Consider the following 16847-nt stretch of genomic DNA (forward strand, 5'->3'; position numbering starts at 1 on the left):
AAATAGTAAACATTTTGTATGCATTATATACATTAATTTATCTTTTCCAATTTAAAAGGTAATTTGTGTATATATATTTACCAGTGTAACTTGCAGTTTCCAGTTTTAAGTGGACTGGTAATATTACTGAAAATTATAAAGATACATTCTAAAGAATTCCATGAATCACAGGTATATTTTTTAAAGGATCAGATGCATAAAAGTCTTTGATCTAGCTCATAATTGATCTTGTTCTTTTTTTTTAAGATTTTATTTATTTATCTGACAGAGAGAGACACGGCAAGAGAGGGAACACAAGCAGGGGGAGTGGGAGAGGGAGAAGCAGGCTTCCTGCCGAGCAGGGAGCCCAGTGCAGGGCTTGATCCCAGGACCCTGGGATCATGACCTGAGCCGAAGGCAGATGCTTAACGACTGAGCCACCCAGGAGCCCCTCATAATTGATCTTGTTCTTAATTCACTCTTTCTGTATTGACCTCTTCCCCCATATTCTTGTTAGATATCAAATATCTTACTAAGCCCAGTATTGTGCGCAAGTAAAATATATAGTGTCCAGCACAATTCAGCATCCTCTTAACTTGCTCATCAGTTTATAGGTATCACGGGATTAAAAATAGCTTAGCCATCTGCTAACTGACCAAACAATTTTAGTAGTGTGAAAGGGCGTGGTAGGAGACAGGGACCTAGGGCCTAGGTATTCTGTCAGAGCTAGGCTCAGTGCAGAAACCACCTTGTGGCCTCTTAATACTGAAACTTAAGAGTCAGTTCAAAATTAGGAAGAGATTTGGTGGAGGTTAAGCATAGCAGAGTCCCAGTAGTAGGGGATTTCCCAGAATATAGGGTGACAAAAGAATTTCAACATTTTAATTTTCACTTAAATTTTTTTAGAGAAAAGAATATGTATAAAGATATAAATTCTATAAAACTTAACTATCATGTTATATATTTATGTAATTATATAATGTGTAACAAATTTTTTAGAAATCAGCCTTAATTAATTAGCCTTTTACATTTTATTCTCTAATTAGGAAAATCAGTAGACTCCCAGTCATCTCGAAGTGAATCTGAAATTGTGCCAAAAGTTGCTAAAATGACTGTGTCTGGAAAGAAGCAAACTATGGGATTCGAAGTGCCTGGGTAAGTTCTTAAGCCCTTCCCCATCTTTTTATTTGGAAATTGGTATTGTCTTCCACTCGACTATAAGAAAGAGAATCTATTTTAATAAATTTTGCATGATGTGTCAGTAAGGTTGAAATATCATGGGTCTTCAGTGTGACATGGTACAAAGAAGGGGATGAGAAATTAGGCTTGATACTAAATATGCATGTTACTTAATCTAATACACTGTCAGTTTCCTCATATTAATTAATTTTTAGCAAAAACCCTCTTTTGTGAAATCTAGCACTCTGAGCTAGGGAATCCTTCTACCACTAGATGGCGTAGGTAAGCAGTGTGTGGGAATTAAATGTGGTTGGCGAATCATGTAATCATTAATTAAAAATTTTTTTCTAACTATGATCTTTACTTTTTTTTTAAGATTTTATTTATTTATTTGACAGAGAGAGAGACAGTGAGATAGGGAACACAAGCAGGGGAAGTGGGAGAGGGGGGAAGCAGGTTTCCCGCTGAGCAGGGAGCCCGCTGCGGGGCTGGATCCCAGGAGTTTGGGATCATGATCTGAGCTGAAGGCAGACACTTAACAACTGAGCCATCCAGGTGCTCAATAACTGTAATCTTTAAACTCTTTTAGATTTTAAGGTTGAATTAAATGGATCACTAGAACAAAGGCACAAAATACAAAATGAAACATACCTAGAATTTCAAATCTGGTGAGAAATCATAGATGCTACATTAGTAGCACTTACTTGTTCTTATAATCTCGAGGATCCTCCCAAGAGTTTTGTAGGCAAGGGAAATCGGTTGCTTGAGGCTTAACAGCACAGTTAACTTAAATCCATTACTTACAAATTACATATATTTTGTCTGTCATTTAGATAGATAAGAGTCACTCTTATCAAATATAAACAAAAAATAGAGGATTTTTTTAAATTTCAAGAAATAAAAACTAAGCAGCCTTATTTTTTTCTCCCTTACAACATTCTTCTATCTAAATTAATGGAAGTTTCATGAGTCTTGGTTGTGAAGAATCTTCATGATCACTTAGTTCAATTTTTTTATTTTGTAAAAGCAATACTTTGTTTAGATTCCAATTCAGTGAAGGAAGGAACTCCATATCCAGGACAGAGTAAGTGTTCAGTGTATGTTGAATGGATTAATGAAATTTTCTTGAGTGACATTTAATGAATTAAAATGAATGACATTTTAATTTGGGTAAATGTATCCCATTACAATAATTTTGAGTCCTCGTTTAATTACCAAAAGCTTAATATATGTCTTTTCTCTCTGAGTTGGGGTTGGGTTAGTTAGAATCATAAATTTCTTTATTATTCTTATGTCTTGGGAACCATTTAATCCTATAATGGGATTATTTCCATTGAGAGAAAAAAAATAAATAGAATGCGCAATTCCTTATTCTAAGAATTTTATAATCTTACTGCAAAAGGTTTTGGAAATTTTAGGGCAAATACGCCCAAATTAATGTATCATATTAGATGTAAGTGCATAGTTATCTGTGGAAGTAATTATAAAAAATAATGGATAATAAATGATCAAGAAAAAAATAATAAGTACAAGTAAATAATTCTTGACAACCTAACTCTGTTGTACTTCACAAGTGTAATGCAAGCCTTTCAGAACCTTACAAGACTATATGCTTCATGAGGACAGGGGCCATTAATGTTCATCATCATATTTCTTCTCATAGAATAGTTTATTTATTGATCAGAGTCCTTGGGGAAATACATTTTATTTTAAAAATAAACTTGGAGGGGCGCCTGGGTGGCTCAGTTGGTTAAGCGTCTGCCTTCGGCTCAGGTCATGGTCTCAGGGTCATGGGATGAGTCATGGGGCTCCCTGCTCAGCGGGGAGCTTCTTCTCCCGCTCCTTCTATTGTTTACTCTGCTTGTGCTCTCTGGCTCTCTCTGTCAAATACATAAATAAAATCTTAAAACAAACAAACCGACTTGGAAAAATGTAAAGGTGAAAAACAGCCTGTGAGTCAATATTTTGTTACAGCTCTAGGAGAGAAGTCATCAGAACATGAGAGGTCTGTAGGTACAGATCAGGATACTCAGAAATGCATAATATTGCTTAAGGACCAAGCTATATTTGTGTCAAATACTTATATAGGATTTTTTAGGAAGTTTATACTAAGGCTAATACTTAGGCTGTTATTCTGATTTGATTAATGAAACACTTCTGAGTCAAGATTTCAGCATCATAAATACCTACATAGTGTGATTCCCAATGGCAGCTCATGAAAAAGGGGTGATGCATTGCTTAGAAGAAACTAAAACAGCAAACTTTTTCTTCACTAATATTAAAGATGGTAAATACCTCTCTAGAAAAAGTATAAATGGTTAGAACCTTGCATAGAGAACAAAAACTCTTAAATTTAAATTAGCTTCCCAGTCTCATTTAAATAAATGAAGAAGAAAAGTTAAGCCTGTAGATTCATGTAGAAATATTCCTACTTTTGGAAAGATGGTTTAGGAAAAACACCAGAGTAGTCATTTTATAATAATAGATAAGTTTACAAAATTGCATCAGAAAACACTTGAAAAAAATTCAACCAACTTACTCTTTTTTTCATATCCGTTAGTAGTTACAACCTTTTTAGGTCTCATCTTAGAGATTTTTCAAAACCTTAAAATACTGAATTTCACCTCGTAATATGTAGAAGTTTTTAATAAGCACAAACTTACCTAGGATGCTTTTCTAATTACTTCGGTCACTTCCTTCTAACACTGTACAATTTAGTGAACTAATTTGTATTTTACCTAGAATTTATTTGAATGTTTTCATAAAACCAAGAGAAAAGCAAACCTTTCATTTTACTGAGTTGTAAATGAAACGATCAAGTCAGAGCCATGCTTTGTGAATCCCTTCAACTGCTGGGCCAGCTGAGCTTCAGGGCCCTACCTGCTGTCAGCCATAGCCATTCTGCTTGGCTCTCTTCTCTGCACTGGACTTAACTTTCCTTTGAAGAAAAGCTTCTGTAACTAAAAACAGAGATTTGAAACCAGAAATTGTGATTTCTCCCAGGTCTGAGCAGAACCAGAGCCCATGTCTAGTTATTTTGGTTGAACACTTTTGTTATAATTTGTAGGGTTTTTTTCAACTTGTCTAAATGCAGAGTTGTCATGTTTTGGTTTTAGAACTAGCTGTGGTCATTCAAATGTTTGCAAATTATAGTCTAAGATTTCACTTAATTTAACCTGTTGGAATCCTTTAAAAGAACTGGACTGTTTCCACATAAATTTTTTTCCCTGTGGATCTAGATGAAGCCAATCTGCCTATGTGGTGTTAGCAAAGAACACCAAAATTGTTAGTAGAGATTTACAAAAGCAAGAGAAAAGGGGAGTGGGTATGAGGTTTTTAATGCAGTTGCAAATATAACTAATGGGACTCTTTCCTGAGGACTAGGATGAAGGGTCAGTGTTCAGCACATAAAAGTTCCCTGAGAGGGAAAAATGAGTCTGTTTTTTGTACAGTGGACAAGAAGAAAATAATGTACTATTCTCACAGAAACTGCTTTTTGTATGTAATTCTTTGTCAGTTCCAAATTGAATTGAATAGGATTGGTTTCATTCTTTTTTTTTTTTTTTTTTTTTTTTAAAGATTTTTATTTATTTATTTGAGACCGAGAGAATGAGAGAGACAGAGAGCACATGAGAGGGGGGAGGGTCAGAGGGAGAAGCAGGCTCCTCGCTGAGCAGGGAGCCTGATGCGGGACTCGATCCCGGGACTCCAGGATCATGACCTGAGCCGAAGGCAGTCGCTTAACCAACTGAGCCACCCAGGTGCCCGGATTGGTTTCATTCTTAATAACTTGCAATTTAACCTGTTCTTTGTCCTGTTTCTATTTATCTGTGTCACTGAAAGGAGTGTAAAGTATATCGTAGGCTGGTTGATTCGATCACATTGCTGATAGCTGTCCATGGGTTAGATAGCACTGATACAGTTTCTGTAGATATTGGTCAAAGAGCTAATGAACTAAGGTCAGTGTTTACTTTTGGGGGCATCATCATTATCAAAGAGCAAGTAAGTTATGCTAGATGGCCTGGTTTCTACTTTATGTATTGGAGTCCCTCACTAGATTGTAAGCTTTTGGGATTAGTAGATAAATTTCTCATCTCCATCTTTTCTTCTCAGCATCAATGCCTAGTAGAAGTTGTAGTTTTTAGAAAATCAAGTATTAGTTGAATTAATGAATTAAAAACTTCTTTGCTGAAAGTATTAAGAAAATGTAGACAGAGTTATCTCCCTTAAGGATAGTGTTTGAGCAAAAAAGATTGTTAAGTCTCTGTCCTGTTGGAAGAATGAGTTAGGGATGAAACTATTTTTTTAAAATACTACTTTATCTTTAGGAACACATTTAGTTCCAGGTTTTACAAAATATCTCCATTATGCCATCTGTTTTGATAGGACTATATGGCTAAGGCTATGGCTCTGAATTCTGTTATTTTACAGGATATTTTCTTCTTATCTTAGTGTTTGCTGGACTGTTTTTCTCCTGGGATCCTCCACATCTGTATTTACGTGGTTTGGGTCTAGCTAACTTATCGTTTCCACCTTGATAGACTAGCCACTTAGCAGAGATCATTTTTGGTCTGCAAGTGTAAGGAATAAGAAGAGACAACTCCTCTGCCCTTCTGACCTTATAGGATGTCAGTTGAGTTGGTTTAAACACTTTTTTTCCTATCTCTGTTTTCTGTAGAGTAACTGAAGAAAATGGTCACAGTTTCCACACACCTCAAAAAGGACATCTTAGTGAAGGAACCGGCATTGCTGCTTCTGATGTTCTTGACACTGTTTCTAAATCAGTTCTTCCATCCCACACCATTCAAACATCAGAAGAGCAGAGTTCAGCACCAACGCTGGTGAAAAAGTCTGGCAAGCTGAGGCAGCAAATAGATGTCAAAGCGGAACTGGAGAAGCGGCAGGGCGGGAAGCAGCTCCTCAACTTGGTGGTCATCGGTAATGTCCTTTGTTCCTCTGGGTGCCTGGTCGCCTCTGCCTTAGCCTGGTCACTTCCTGGTGGCAGCATGGACACTCGTTCCCGCTCTGAGTTTCTGTCTGGGTGTAAATGGACACAAGCAAGGAGGCATCGCATCATAATGCTTTCTGGTCACCCTGGGGGAAATAATGCCAAGTTACCAAGGAGGTCATTAGACTTGCTTGTGGCATTTTCATTTTGTGAATGTTTCCAAAATGCCATGTCTTATTGACAATTTGAATGTCCAATAGTCGAGGAAATGTCCCCCCTCTCTAAAAAGACACTCTTTTTTTCTCCACTTATTTTAACTATCATTTGATAAACGTTGGTATTTATTACTCTAAACACTGACATGAACTATTGGATTACATATTCATGCAATGCCTCAATGTGAACAGCGTCTGAAAATGTACCGAGTATTAATCCTGAATCAATTTTCCTTAGGTCATGTTGATGCTGGGAAAAGTACTCTGATGGGCCATATGCTTTATCTTCTGGGTAATGTAAACAAAAGAACTATGCATAAGTATGAACAAGAGTCTAAAAAGGCTGGCAAAGCTTCGTTTGCATATGCATGGGTCTTGGATGAGACTGGCGAAGAAAGGGAAAGGTAGTCACTATATTTCAAAATTTTCAGTTTGAAATGATATATAATCTTTTAAATAAGTATGTAGTATGTGTTGAATATGTATGAAACATGCCATGAAATATTCTAGAAACTTCTTTTAGAGAAAACTTTTAATTATCAGGGGAATATTTTTATTATAGGTTCCATTATATCTATATACATTTTCTACTCTTCCAAATTCTATGAGAATAGTTGAAAAGAATGTTTATAAACAAACAAACAAACAAACAAAAACCATACACAGAAAAAGGCAGTAAAAAACCTTAGTTACTTATTCTGTGGGAGAAGTTTCAGTTGTCCCTTCCCTAAGTATATGTCAAATTGACTTGATTTTGAATTAAAATTATGAATAAGACTAAATTTTATATAAGGTAACTTTAAGGACAGGTAACTTTTTGTAGTAAACTGTCTTCTGTCTGGAATTAAAATAACCAGTAAATTTAAATTATCGGACTTAATTCATCTTTATACTTTCTGTAGTATGTTTTTATATGAGATAGAGTCAACAAACTAGTAATTAAACCTACTTCCTACCATAGAAATTTAATCTAGTCTATTGCTGTGCCCAGTGCTAACTCTGCAGGAGAGAACAGCTACTCATATACCTCTGGCCAAAGTATTTCTTTTCTTTTTTTTTTTAAGATTTTATTTATTTGACAGAGAGAGACACAGCGAGAGAGGGAACACAAGCAGGGGGTGTGGGGGAGGGAGAAGCAGGCTTCCCGTGGAGCAGGGAGTCAGACGCGGGGCTCAATCCCAGGACCCTGGGATCATGACCTGAGCCGAAGGCAGACGCTCAACGACTGAGCCACCCAGGTGCCGCCAAAGTATTTCTTCTGAGGTCTTTTTAGAGTGTTGGTATGTATCATGTCAGAACTGTCCGGGCGGGGGGAGCCACTGGCACCTTTGTCAGGAAAGGAAGGGGACAGCTAATAGGTGAAATGGCAGGTATATCAACTGTGTCAAAATAATGACTAAGGACTCTGAAGTCCTCTGAAAGTCCTAAATTAACCAAGAAATTATCCCATGTTCCCTGTCTTCTTTCTGAGTATGATTAGAGAATATATTTGGATTTTCATACTTCATAAAAAGTGTGTATTTATTTTCTTGGGGAGTCTTGAATAGTCTACATTATAATACATAAGGTAGTTCTCAATAAATGGTCACAATATTCCTTAGCTCTTCTGATAAACAAAATTTTATATCATGGTGGGTTTTTTTTTTTTTTTCCTTGTAGGTGGTCTTTTTTATTCTATATCGCATCATAAACTTGTTTTCCAGCCTCGTAAGGAAAATTATTTGGTTGCAAATTTTTGGAAAATGAATATTGGAAAACAGTAGAATTTTTGTATGATGTCAGTGTTAGAAGACTAAATAATTTCCATCTACCAGCTTACCAAGCAGATTATTAAAATATATGGCTCTTTAGTTATATTTGTGTCATCTGCTAAGTAGGTAAAGAGATTGAGATCAGTAAAATTTAAGTTAGAATAACTTGTTTGAATTTACTTAATATGTGAGCTGAGCTGGCAAGTGAGCTAATTATCTAATTCCTAGAATAGTCAACAATTTTAGTGGGGTTTTTATTTTTATTTTTTATTTTTGATAATACATCTACTGGTTGGCTGTTACATTTTTGCTGCTGGTAGTTTTCTGTTGCTCAGCATGATGCAAATTTAGAATATTCTTTGGTTCTGTAGATAGCAGATGCTTCTAGATACATAATGAGAGTTTTAACTCACCACTGTATGTTCCTTAATAGCATTTCAAAAATACAGTGTGTTACTCATCCCACCACGTTAAATATTTATAAATTGTCTATTCTCAGATGTTGAACAGAAATTAGTAAAATGAGTGACATTTATATATCCTTAGGGTTACAAATGCAGACCAGAGCTGGCTCAAGAGTGTATTCTGGTCAAAGCAGTCTTAGGGAGGAGCTCAGAATCTTGGTTCGTCAGTATTCTAGGCAATTTTTTGAAGATTATTAGAGAGAATTAAGCATCATTTTCACCAAGTCAAGTGGCCCATTGTTTAAGCTAGAATGACTTGATCAAGGAGACCCACAGTTACCTTACCACTCGCTCTGCTAAGGGAGACACATAAATTATTATCATTGTCAGAACACTTGATAGTAAAAGGGAGTGCTCATTCCTTATTCTGGACTGTTTGGGGCAAATCAGGATGAATGATTACCCAGTTTATTGCCCACCCGATTTCCCTTTCTTGATTTCTGGAAACACTCAGTACCTTTGTAGACTCTCCCTGGGCTTTCTTACAAGCCGAACCTACATTTTTGTGGCTAAGAAGAGGCACTGTGTTGGTCTCCAAGAAGGACAAAACGGAATGGGAAAAAAACTACTGTTTATCTCTCGCAGTTTTTAAAAAATTTGCTCTCTCCTTTGATACTTCTTTTTTTCTAAATGTGTAACGTACTGACCTACCTTGCAAATGAAAGTTTTATGTTTATTTTTATAATTAGTGAAGCATCTATGTATGAAGATGAGGAAAACTTCCTCCCGATAGTGGTCATGCTCCACATTACCTTCTCATGTGCAGTATTTACTGTTTCCTCCTCCAGAGGTGTCCCTATATTATCTTTCTTTGCTCACAGTCTACGTAGCCTTTTACCAAAAGGAAAAAAAAAAAGAGAGAGAAATGGGAAATATCCAGCATTTTGATTAAGCTCGTGCTGCATCCACAGGCTTATTTTAAAGCCATACATGTGAAATTTTGTTACAGCAGAGATTCTAGCCCCAATTGATAGCTTAATTCGTCAAAATAGTAAACAGTGTAATAAAATTCCCCTTATTTCTTAAGAATTTAGACTGTCATTTAGCCTATATTATTAAGTAATTTAGTCCATAGCACTGATTATTTCTGTAGTGCGTTCTAACCATTTTATGTTTTCTTTAAGGGGAGTAACAATGGACGTTGGTATGACAAAGTTTGAGACCACTACCAAAGTTATTACATTAATGGATGCTCCAGGCCATAAGGATTTCATTCCAAATATGATTACAGGAGCAGCCCAGGTACCAGATATTTCCTGAATTATACTACACTGATTGTACATACAGTTTCCTGATGCTGAGCTTATAATTCTAGGATTACAACTTTTAAAATATTTTGAAATTAAAAATTTTAACTTTTGAAAAGTTGTGAAAACATAAAGATTGTATTTTTATGATCTTATTGGTACCATATAAAAGTTTTTCTAATTATTATATAGAAGCAAATGTATAAAAGCTATGAATTTATTATAGTAAAAATAATGGTAAAGTACTGGATGAGATATAGCTTTATATTATATTAATTAGTAAGTTGGAGTGAATATATCAATATCTGCCTTTTTGCTGTATTTATAGTCAGGGCCTATATCTTTTAAAAGCACTGATTTGTGCAGAAACAGTGAAGCTTGGGAGTTTTACCCCTGTGGTTTATTTACTTTCTCTGTAGAATTAAAAAATAGTTGCAATTTGTAGAATTACATGGTTCTTAAGGATATGGAAAAAAATCAAAGACAATAACTTTAAATAATTAAAACAATGAAAATAGCACTGCCTATAGAGGACATGGATTTTTTTTAATAAAAGATGATTATTGGAAAATATAAAGAGTTCAAAAGTTTGCCTGTGTCTGGCAAAAAGTGTGACTTAAGCAATTGGCCATTTTCTGAGTTCTTAACATCTATTTAAAGGGAATGTTAATATGAGCATTTGTCAACCTAAAAAGGATGTTATATAAATAAATTAGAATATATTTAAAGGTAAATGAGAAAATATTCTATTTTAGGAAGTTGATACATAATTTCAGAATATTAATTTAAGATCCATGGACTGAACAAGATATTGAAGATTGAAAAATAATTATCACTCTTGACTGAGTACCAGATATGGGCTAGACAGTGTATGAGGTGTTTTGTGTACATTTAGTTTAATCCTTATAATGAAGGTGCATATTATTCCTGTTTTATTTTACTTTTTTTTAAGATTTTATTTTTAAGTAATCTCTCCACCCACGGTGGGGCTCGAACCCACAAACCCGAGACCAAGAGTTGCATGTTCTACCAACTGAGCCATCCAGGTGCCCCATCCCTTTTTTAAATTAATGTACTTCTCATTGCATTTACCAAAGGATACAATATATTTTTCCCTTTGTTTCATTGTGTGTGTGTGTGTGTGTGTGTGTATTTGTTTTCATTCGATGAATACTTGCTGAATGTCTGCTGTGTGCCAAGCACTATGGTAGGCAGTATAAGGATATGAACTAAGAAGCACATTTTGGTAGTTTAATGGGAGAGGCAAACATCAAGCAGTTATAGTAAAATGTCTTTGAATCCTAGAATCTTAGAATCTAGAATAATCATAAAGATCGTTTTTTCCAAACTCCTAATGGAATTAGCATAGGAAAGGATTTCAGAAATTATCAATTGAATTCTATTATATGACAGATGAAGAAATGGGCTCAACATATTAGGGAACTTAGCCTGCAAAATACTGGGGTAGGCTTTTAGGGATACAAAGAAAAATGTGGGGTATGCTGCTTCTCCTCAAGGAAATCACGTAGGAAGGTAAAACATGTAAAGACGAAAGGCTAACACAAATGTACTACAAGAAGAATATACACAGTATATGTGATAAGGAAAGATCTCTTTGTAGTGCCGAAGAGGCTTCCTTAAAAATGTGTAGGCATTTGAGCTCCCAAAGACAAGCTGCTGCATGAAAAAATAGAGAAATTGCCCCGGAATTTTTTGGAGATGATAATAGGAAAAGAGAATTAGGAAGAATACTTACTGCCTTCGATATCTTAATGTCAATTCAGTGAATTTCAAAAAAATTTTTTTTTTATTTTAGATTTTGTTTATATGACAGAGAGAGAGCACAAACGGGGGTGCAGCAGAGGGAGAACAAGAAGCAGGCTCTCTGCTGAGCAGGGAGCCCGATGCGGAACTCGACCCCAGGACCCTGGAATCATGACCTGAGCCGAAGGCAGATGCTTAACCGACTGAGCCACCCAGGCATCCCAATGAATTTCAGATTTTAACCTAAGAAAATAAATATAATTTGACAGTTATCAGCAAAACCTGATTAGAAGGAGATTTACAGTTATTGAGTCTAGGATTTGGAAGGTCAGGGCTGGGTGCTTTATATAAACTACACTTACTCTTCGTTGTTTCTGTGAAGTGAGCAAATTTTTTTTCTTCTTTTAAGTTTTCATTTAAATTCCAGTTAGTTAAGATACAGTGTAATATTATTTTCAGGTCTACAATATTGTCATTCCACACTTCCATAAAACACCTGGCGCTCCTCACAACCAAGTGCTTTTTCTTTTTAAAGTTTTTATTTAAATTCTAGTTCGTTAACAGACAGTGTAATATTAGTTTCAGGTGTACAATTTAGTGATTCAGCACTTACATACAAGTAAAATGATACCCAGCAAGATTAAGCAATTTGCCTGAGGTGAGGTGTAAGGCCTGTTAGTGAGTACACGTGAGTGAAACAGAGTCCGTTTTCAAATGGATTGCTCCAATTTGTGCTCTTAACCAAGAATTTTTGTTCAAAGAACTGGATCTCATTGAAGAAGTTAGGGTTCAACGTTTCAAGTCATGAAGGATTGGAAATGAATGCTGAGCTCTTAAGACGAGAAGAAAGGCAGGAATATTTGGGTAAGAATAAAAGGAAAAAAGAACAGAAATCATAGTGTAAATTGCCCCACCAAAGTATGTGGTTGATACTTCTAATGTAAAGTTCTGTTCAGAGCAAAGTATCTAATAAATTCTTTACTTACTTTATGACCGTTTTATTTCTCATTATGGTAAACATTATATGGCAAAGTCTGTGAAATTCTTTAAAGACTGGATAGCACAAACTTAAAATGTCATTGAGGAAACATGGAAGAGGAAAGCTATTATGGACTCTGTTCAGACCACAAGGCCAGAGCGCTTCCTGTGGATGGAATGTAAGAGGACCCTCCAGAGAGCGATTATCCAGTACCAGTCTGAGCTAGCTCAGGAGGGGACTGCTGGAGTTCATTATTACATCCTGGATTAGAGAAAAACAAATTTCTGTAAAAACAGGTAGGCCTGCGAGGCAAAAACTGCAAAAGGGGAAAATGCAAGAGTGCTCCTTTCAAGAATGTCCTGACAGTGCATCAACAGAAATAGTTGATGAGGATGAAAGTGCACAAACCATTCTCTGCAAATTTTCAAAGACTGCATCCACATGATGCAAGTGGAGTCACATAAAGAAGTATCAACACGGGCGCATGGGTGGTTCAGTCAGTTAAGCGGTTAAGTGCCTGCCTTTCGGCTCAGGTCATGATTTCGTGGTCCTGGGATCGAGTCCTGCATCGGGCTCCCTGCTCAGCGGGAAGCCTGCTTCTCCCTCTGCCTGCTGCTACCCCCTGCTTCTGCTCTCTTTCTCTTTCAAACAAATAAATAAATAAAATTTTAAAAAAAAAGCATCAACACAAAAGAATAGTGGGAACCCGTAAAACTAGTGTCAATAAGGCTAAAGAGGAAAAGGACCCAAGGCTAAGGTTAGCTTTTTTCCTTCCCTTTTTTGTGTATAAATGGAGTGTGAGAGGAAAAATGTCTTTCACCTGATTCTCAAAATGCTCCGGAAAGATTAGGAACCCTTGTTAAGTCAAGATTCTTTTTCTCTGCCATAAAGGGTGAATGTGCTCTTTTTGCATAACTCATTTATTCACAGTTTTTCTTCCTTATAAATAGTACTCTGGAAAACATCTTTGTTGATTTATAATTCTCTAGGATAAATTCCAGGAAGTCGAAGTGATGGGAAGCAAAATATAAGTATAATTTTAAGGCTCTTGATACCGTGAAAATGCCCTCCAGAAAGCTTCCTCCCTTAAACAGGCGGTGCGGAAGAATGCTGGTCTCACTACACTCTTGCCTGTAGTAAATCATTCTGTCTTTTAAGTCTGGCTTATGTGATTTCTAAGAGTGGGAGAAGGAAAGAGTATGTTCATGTGCTTTTAATGCCTTTTTTTTTTTTTTTTTTTGGTTTCTGGTGAATTTGAATTTTTTCATGGTTCTCGGCCATTTGTATTTCTTTAGCAAATTGTTTGCTTGTACCCCTTAACTATTTTTCCACAGAGCTGTGTCTTTTTTCCCTGTTTTAGTAAAATTCATATTAAGATTATAACTTTTACAAATATCTGTCCCTGTTTACTTATGTTTTAACTGTGTTTATGTATTTCCTCCTTTGCCTAGATATTTTGTTATGTAATCAAATATGGGAATTTTTTTATTCTTTATGTCATTATTTTTGGCCACATGCTAGTATTTTTTTTATATTTAAATTTAATCCATCTGTGTAAGTCTTTTGTTTGATTTGCTTTGGGGTTTGGTGTTCAGGTTAGAGTCTGCCTTTAAAATCTGACCACAATTAATCGACTAATCTGTTCTTTGAATTAAAATGCTGTGATGTTATTCCTAGTTTTGATTATTTCTTCTTTCTTAGGCGGATGTAGCCGTTTTAGTTGTAGACGCCAGCAGGGGAGAGTTTGAAGCTGGATTTGAGACTGGGGGACAAACACGGGAACATGGCCTTTTGGTTCGTTCTCTTGGAGTCACACAGCTTGCGGTTGCAGTCAATAAGATGGATCAGGTATTTGAAGGCGAATGAGCATTCATTTCATTTCAGATGTTAAGATGTTATCCTGCCATATCGATGACCTCAGAGGTGACTAGTGTACATCTTACTAGTCTGGTGGCCATATTTAAAAGAATTAAATCGTGATCCTTATATTAAATGAGATACAAGTAATTTTTAAGCAAAAAAGATGTCTTCTCTCACTTTCAACATTAATTTTAAAAATCTTACCCAAAAACTAATGATGTTGGCTGATTGGATTTAAATAAAAAAAAAAAAATCTTTTAGTTATAAAATAATACACAATTTGATTTAGTATAAAGAAATCTGAAATAACGTATATTTCCAACTCCCCTTTTCCCCCCGAAATCTTAACTTTTCGTTTTGTGCATCCATCCTGTTTATTTTTATAGGTGAAAATATTTTTCTTCATAACGATGTGTTATAATTTGTTTTGTTATCTCCTTTTTAAAAAAATGATAATGTTCTTGTGCATGTTTCCAAGTAATTAACTTTTGTATGAACAGGTTGTTTTTACAGCTTTTTTCTAGTCTGTTTTAAAGATATATGTAACTTACTCAAATAATCCCCTATTTGTGAATATTTCCAGGTGTGTGTGTGTGTGTGTGTGTGTGTGTGTGTGTATTTAGAAATAGCTTATTCTTTGGAAATTTCTGGGCCTAAGGGCATATGCATTTTTAAGACTTGCTATATATATGGTCAAAATGCCTTCAAGAGAAGTTCTAGTTATTTACTCTGAGCACATAGAGTATATGCATTTTCCCAAACACTTATCAACACTGCTGTTATTAAATGATTATTTTCTAATTCTAATTTGATATGCAAAACATGTTTCTTTTTTTGTTAACTTTTCAACAAATCTTAAATATTTAAATATACTTTGTATATTTATTAATCATTTATGTTTTTAATTTTGGAATTATTTATATAATTTGCTCATTTTCAAAACTTTTCTTACCAATTTTTAAGTATAATTTATTTATTAAAGATATTAATCCTTTATCTTGTATTATATATTTTTCCCAATTTGTTATTTTGCTTTTCATTTTGTTTACTTTTCATTTTGTGTGTTTTTGACATATATTCAAATTTATAAATACTTCCTTTTGATTGTTTTTTTATGCTTAGGTATTTGCTTACCCTGAGATCAGATACTTATTCACCTACATTTTTCTACATCGTTCTTTTACAGTATCATTATTACACCTACCTTTTATTTTTCCCTAGTATTTTAGTATGAAAAAATTAAAATACAGAGAATAGAAAAAAGAAAAGAATAGTAGAAAGAATTTTACAAAAACCATATTATACCCACTACTTAAGATTCTCCTACGTACTTGATTGCATCTTTTTCTATCTACCCTGTGTCCATCCATTAATTCATCTTATTTTGACAAGAATTTCCAAGTAAGTTACACATTGTTACACTTACCCCTGAATACTACAGCATGCAGAGTTCATATCACATACACATTTTTAATCTATTTGGCTTGGGGGGGGGGTGTATCAATAATTTTATTTTACTTACAGTAGTTGGTCTGAGCGCAATTTAATAAATTATTTACTCTGCTTACATTTGAAATCACTTATAGCATATACAAAAAGTTCTATTTATATTGGAGTTTGTTTCTAGGCTTTCTATTGTAGGAAAAGTTATTTTTAGATCATATTAATAGTAAGGTTTCATATTCTGAGTTTAAATTTTAATAGATTTCATATTGAATAGATTTTATATTTATATTTTATAGTCTTGATTTTTTTATATTTTATTGCAGAAATTTAAATTTTACATATAGCATGGTCTGAAGCATAGTTTTAAAAATTGAATCTTTATCAGGTTAACTGGCAACAAGAAAGGTTTCAAGAGATTACTGGAAAGCTTGGGCACTTTCTTAAGCAAGCAGGTTTTAAGGTAAGATAATTTTAAATTTATTTAGTTATCTTAAGTCTCATCTTACTGATATGGGAGAAAAACCTAATACTTTGGTGTTCTTAAGTATGTTTATTTTCGTTTGTTTTTATTTCTGCCTGGTATCATGTATATCTTAGGTTCTTTGGGTTACTTCACCATAAGAAAATTGCATATTTTATAAATTGGCTTGGATTTAACAAAAATAAAAGACTTTTCTGCAGCTATTAAATTAGGTGGATAAGTTTAGGGAGGTTATAGAGGAGTGGAAACTACACTTCCACTGCAGTGGAAACTAGTGGAGAGGAATTTCTCTAGCAAAATGTAAATGAAATATGCCTATGTTACCAGGTAAAAATGCTTGAGTGTTTTGAAACAAATTTGTAAGTTTCCCACAAAATCAAAACAGTTGAAAACTGTTGGTTCTATGATTTCTACTGCTTTTAAAAAAGTACATTGTCGCATTTGCACACTTGGTGCAGCATGGTAATAGTGAGCCTTTTAACTTTTTGAAAGCAGCGTTGTATTAAGTTTCATATATTCAATCCTTTTTAATAG

At 34.7% G+C, this 16847-nt stretch overlaps 1 protein-coding gene across 3 annotated transcripts in view; it reads left to right on the plus strand.

Annotated features, from left to right (window-relative positions):
* The window catches only part of HBS1L (HBS1 like translational GTPase), an 85922-nt gene that overhangs the window by 48992 nt on the left and 20083 nt on the right, over positions 1-16847 (plus strand). For all 3 annotated transcript variants that reach the window (XM_021693138.1, XM_044917253.1, XM_044917254.1), the window contains 6 exons: positions 1026-1134; positions 5837-6096; positions 6560-6725; positions 9661-9778; positions 14228-14374; positions 16218-16292. In XM_021693138.1, the coding sequence (XP_021548813.1) occupies positions 1026-1134; positions 5837-6096; positions 6560-6725; positions 9661-9778; positions 14228-14374; positions 16218-16292 (875 nt within the window). The remainder of the gene's footprint in view (positions 1-1025; positions 1135-5836; positions 6097-6559; positions 6726-9660; positions 9779-14227; positions 14375-16217; positions 16293-16847) is intronic.

This window comes from Neomonachus schauinslandi, chromosome 8 (assembly GCF_002201575.2).
Source record: "Neomonachus schauinslandi chromosome 8, ASM220157v2, whole genome shotgun sequence".
Lineage (NCBI taxonomy): Eukaryota > Metazoa > Chordata > Mammalia > Carnivora > Phocidae > Neomonachus > Neomonachus schauinslandi.